This window comes from Elephantulus edwardii, unplaced genomic scaffold, assembly GCF_000299155.1.
Source record: "Elephantulus edwardii isolate Elephantulus edwardi_28Jun2011 unplaced genomic scaffold, EleEdw1.0 scaffold00174, whole genome shotgun sequence".
Lineage (NCBI taxonomy): Eukaryota > Metazoa > Chordata > Mammalia > Macroscelidea > Macroscelididae > Elephantulus > Elephantulus edwardii.
This window is the reverse complement of record NW_006399924.1, coordinates 3,596,307-3,601,391: the sequence shown is the minus strand read 5'-3', so window position 1 is coordinate 3,601,391 and position 5,085 is coordinate 3,596,307. Positions and strand designations below refer to the sequence as shown.

General features: G+C 39.0%; 1 protein-coding gene across 1 annotated transcript in view; it reads right to left on the bottom strand.

Annotated features, from left to right (window-relative positions):
• The window catches only part of PHTF1 (putative homeodomain transcription factor 1), a 64,135-nt gene that overhangs the window by 53,080 nt on the left and 5,970 nt on the right, over positions 1 to 5,085 (bottom strand). The window contains exons 3-4 of the mRNA XM_006895703.1: positions 3,228 to 3,297; positions 2,224 to 2,382 (exon numbers count right to left, since the gene is read on the bottom strand). Coding sequence (XP_006895765.1) covers positions 2,224 to 2,382; positions 3,228 to 3,297 — 229 coding nt within the window. The remainder of the gene's footprint in view (positions 1 to 2,223; positions 2,383 to 3,227; positions 3,298 to 5,085) is intronic.

Below are 5,085 nucleotides of genomic sequence, written 5' to 3'. Positions count from 1 at the left end.
TGTTACCAAGAGTGTTGACTGTGGAGCCAAGTAAACTAAAACTGTTAACTATCTCAATCTCTTCACCATCCAAACTGATGCTGCCAATTGGCCCAGTGGTGACAATCTTTGTTTTCTTGATATTGAGCTTCAATCCATATTGAAGACTGCAGTCCTTGACCTTCTGCAGCAAGCGCTCCAGATCCTCCGTTGTTTCAGCAAGCAGCGTTGTGTCATCTGCATAACGTAGGTTGTTGACGATTCTTCCACCAATCCTGATGCCACATTCCTCCTCATACAGCCCAGCGTCTCGGTTCTGCACACAGATTGAAAAGGTATGGAGACAGAATACATCCCTGACGGACTCCTTTGTTGATGTTGAACCATCCAGTGTCTCCCTGTTCTGTTCTGACGACTGCCTCTTGGTCCAAGTATAGATTTCGCATTAGCACAATCAAATATTCTGGGATTCCCATTCTTCTCAGAGTCAGCCATAGCTTATTGTGATCCACACAGTCAAAAAAAAAAAAAAAGATAAGTAAGACTTCAAGCACTTGCTACAGAAGAAGCACTGCAGCCTTCATTATGGACTGAGTCTCAACATCAAGAAAATAAAAATTTTTACCACTGGACCAATAGGCCACATCATGATACATGATGAAAACACTGAAACTCTCAACAACTTCATCTTATTTGGATCCACAATCAATGCACTTGGTACCAGCAGTCAGGAGATCAGGAAGTATATTTCACTGGGAAAGCCTGTCAAAGGACCTCTCCAAAATGCTGAAGAGCAGTGATGTCAACTTGAAGACTAAGGTGTGCATGACTAAGACCATAGTCTTCTCAATTACCTGTCATGCATGAGAGAGCTGGACAATGAGTAAGGATGACAGAAGTGATGTCTGAGTTGTGTTAGAGAAGAATACTGAATATCCCATAGGCTGCTGAACAAACAGATCTATTTTGGAAAAGGTGAAGCCAGAGTGTTCCTTGGAGGCAAGGATGGCAAATATTTGCCTCATACTTTAGGTGTGTTGCTAGGAGAGGCTGTTCCTTGGATAAGAACATTATGTTTGGAAAAGTGGAGGGACAGCAAAGCAAAGAAGACCCTCAACCAGGTGGATTGACATAGTGACTGCAGAAATGGGTTCAGGCATATCAGATATTATGAGGTTGGCACAGGATAGGACAGAGTTCAGAACTGTTGTTTACAGGGTCACTACAAGTCCTACTAGAGAACATCTAACTCAAGATATTTATTAAATCTCCATACAGATGTTAAGCAGGCAGTCTAAAGTTCAGCACTGAGATCTACCCAAAAAATATAAACTTGAGAATCTAGTCAGTTTATCAGCGAGCTTTGATAAGGTTACCTAGGGAAGAGATGAGGGCCCAAGATTCAATCTTGAGATAATATTTAAAGGTCAGAGAGAAGAAAATGCTGAGACGACTTCTGACTTCTGAGATAAATGAGACTGGTAGAAAGAAACTTAAGAAAAGAGTGGGGAGTTGACAATGTTGTTGTATCACTATTAAGCTCTTCAGAACCTCAAATAGCACGTATTCCTTCATTTCTTTGTACTTTAAATCAACATATGACAGAGAAAAGACTGAAACTGTCCAAAATTCCATCTTATTTAGATTCACAATTAACACTCTTGATACCAGCAGTTAGGAAATCAGGAGATTTGTTACATGAGAAACTCTACAATTAGGGGTCTCTCCAAATTATTGTGAAGTAATGATGTCAGTTGCTTGGAGGGGCTGTTTCTTGGAGAGAGACAATGATGTGCTTGGAAAGTCAGAGAGGGGTGGCGAAGGAAAAAAAGTCCCTCTATGAGGTGGACTGGCATGGTGACTACTGCAACGGGTTCTAATGTGTCAGGAAGTGTGAGGATGGGACAGGATAATATAGGATTCATATCTATTGCTCATAGGTTTACCATGGGTCGCTCTTGACTCCACGGCACCTTACAACAGCAAGGTTGTCATTAACAGACTGGTAGCTCTGTTGGCTGCACTGTTAACTCAAAGGCTGTGCATATCAGACAATTTGAATCCACCAGGAGCTCTGTAATAGAAAGATGGTCTCCTCCTGTTGACATTTACAGCTTCAGAAACCCAACAGAGGCTCACTGAGTCAGAACCAAACTCAACAGCAGTTAAGAAGTGTGTTTTTTTTTTAAATCACAAAACCAGCACAAAAAAGCTGGCATCACTTATTTTAACTCCTCCAGTTACCTTGCATGAGGTAAAGCAGTAACAGCCAAATAAAGATTCTTTGTGAGGTAACCTGGATCCACCAACTGCTAAACAACGGAAAAAAAACAACTCGAACAAGCCCCTTCCGAGTCAGAGATGTCCACGGAATTTCCGGTTTGGCTTTGGCAAATGTTGAGCCTTTAAAGACACAATGAAACAAAACATCAAACATTTCATGCACACAATGCCAGTGATGCCTATTTGTTATAGCATATTAAAAAACAGGTAAGAAATTATGCAACAAGGAATGAAATTTTCTTTTTAAAGTGAACTGAGGAAGTAGGTGGGGAAATGTGCAACAAGGAATGAATGGTAAGCCAACTCTTCTGTAAAGCTTTGTTAAAATCACAATTAAATAAAATTACATTTTGGATGGGGAAAAAACAAGTAAGAGCAAAAATTAGAAGACAGCTTATTGTAGAGTTTAAAGGAATTCTTTTGTATGTGTTAAATGCAGTAACTTCTTTCCTCAATCACTATATTGGGAGTTCAAATTAATCAGGCTCATTTGAATTTTATACAATATATCTTTGCTATACACTTCCAGGTCTCCAAATTTATCTTTCACCTTTATCGAGACCATGTAACCTATGCAGCATACTGTACTAAGGCAAAGGGGAAAAAAACACTAATGTCTGAATGATGGAGGCTTATGACAACACTGCCAATAAGACTAGAGGGGACTATTACTTTTATAAATTACTGATCATTATCATCTAAGAAAGAACTCAATATTTTATAAGTTTCTAGTACTAGAAGTGGCAAGAGTGGCATCCACTTCCTAAACAGCATGCCTCTGGAAACTCTATGAACTTTAATAAATCATGATAGTTATAGAAAGGCTTCAGGCCTTTCGTTCTTAGGGTCACTGTGAGTAGTGCTCGACTCAACGGCAATCAACAACAACTAGAACTTAGAGACTTTATCGACATTATCATGAAATAAGGTAATAATATACATAACAAATAAATTTTGAAACTCACCTCTGATCAAGTCAACATCTATCAAGTCTGGCTTTATGTGACCCATCTTTTTTGGTTTGTTTTTGAAGCCCTAGGATTAAAACCAAAACAAAACAAACAAAAAAGCAAGAGGAGGGAAAACTTAAATACAGAAGATTTTTCATTACATTTCTTTTTCATTATAGTTGACTCCCTTTTACTGAGGACATTTTAATCTTAATGTTAATCATTAAATAGACTACTTGCTGGAAACATGGTAGGTAGGTGGGTGCTCAACAAATATTTGTTAAGTTAAAAAATTAGTATTTCAGGGAGCTCTGGTGGCCTAGTAGCAAGAAGCTGCACCAGTCAGATCCGATTTGATGGTACACGCACACAAAAAGAATAAAATAAAAAAAAATTTTTTAAAAAATTAGTATTTCCTTCTCTGTTTTCACTTTGACACACGCCTGTGTTGCCATCTCTAGATTCTCCATATATTAATTTGATAAACTTAACGATAAGGAAACCAAAACTTAGATTATATAGTAATTTAAAGATTACAAGACTAGAGATGAAATCAGGGCTAGATATAACTCCTAATTCTGTCCGATTTCCGTTATACTTTACTTACTACTGATATTATTTGTTGTCGTTAGGTGCCATTGAGTCTAGTACAACTCATAGCAACCGTATGAACAAAAGATCTGAAACCAGTCCTGTTCTGCATCATCCTCACACTTCTTGGCACACAAGAGCCCACTGTAGCAGTTACCTTGTCAATCTACCTGGTTGAAGGTCTTCCCCTCTTTTGCTGACCCTGCACTCTTCCCAACATCATGTCCCTCTCCAAGGAATAGCACCTCCTAGCAATATGTCCAAAGTATTTGAGGAGAAGCCTCATCATTCTTGCCTCCAAAGAACACTCTGGCTGCACCCTATCCAAGACATATCTGTTTTCTAGCCATCCATGGGATATTCAGTGCACTTTTCCAACACCACAGATCAAATTCTTTTTGTCATCGTAATTCACTGTGCAGGTCTCAGATGCATAGGTATTAATTAGAAGGACAATGGCCTGAATCAAATTTACCACAGTCCTAAAACTGACGTCACTACTCCTCAATAATATGGGAAGGTCCCTAACTTCAGATTTCCCCAGTGCAATGTGTCTCCTTATTTCCTGACTGCTGGTACCAATGGTGTTAATTGAGGATCCAAGCAAGATGAAGCTGTTGATAGTTGCAATCTCCTCTCCATCTATCATGATACTGTCTATTAGTCCAGTGGTAAGAATCTTTTTTTCTTGATATTGAGATGCAATCCATACTGAAGGCTACATTCCTTGATCTTCTGCAACAAGTGCTTCAATTCCTCCTCACTTTCAGCAAGCAAGATTGTGTCATCTGCAAGATGCAGGTTACTGATGACTCTCCCTCCAATCCTAATGCCACACTCCTCTTCAGTGGTGCAGCACTTGTGAAATCTTTGCCACTAGTGTGTCAAATTCCAAAAGGGTTTCCTATCCTGGATAGGTTTTGGTGTAACTTCCTGATTAAGACAGACTAGGAAGCAGGATGGGCCATCTACTTCCTAGATAAAAGGCTTCTGAAAACTCTATGAAGACTAAACAAAGAGGGAAGTTAGTTAAAATGAGGAAAATCAATAACAAACATCGTTTAACAATTGGTACATGGAATGTTTGTAGCTTGAATCCTGGAAAATTGGATATTGTTAAAAATTAAATGGAACGCATGAATATTGACATACTAGGCATGTTAGATGGAACTTAGCTGAAAGCAGAGAATACCACAGGAATGTCTATCTGTGTTTCATTGACTATGCAAAGGCATTTGACTGTGTGGATCATAACAAACTGTGGCTGACTCTGAGAAGAATG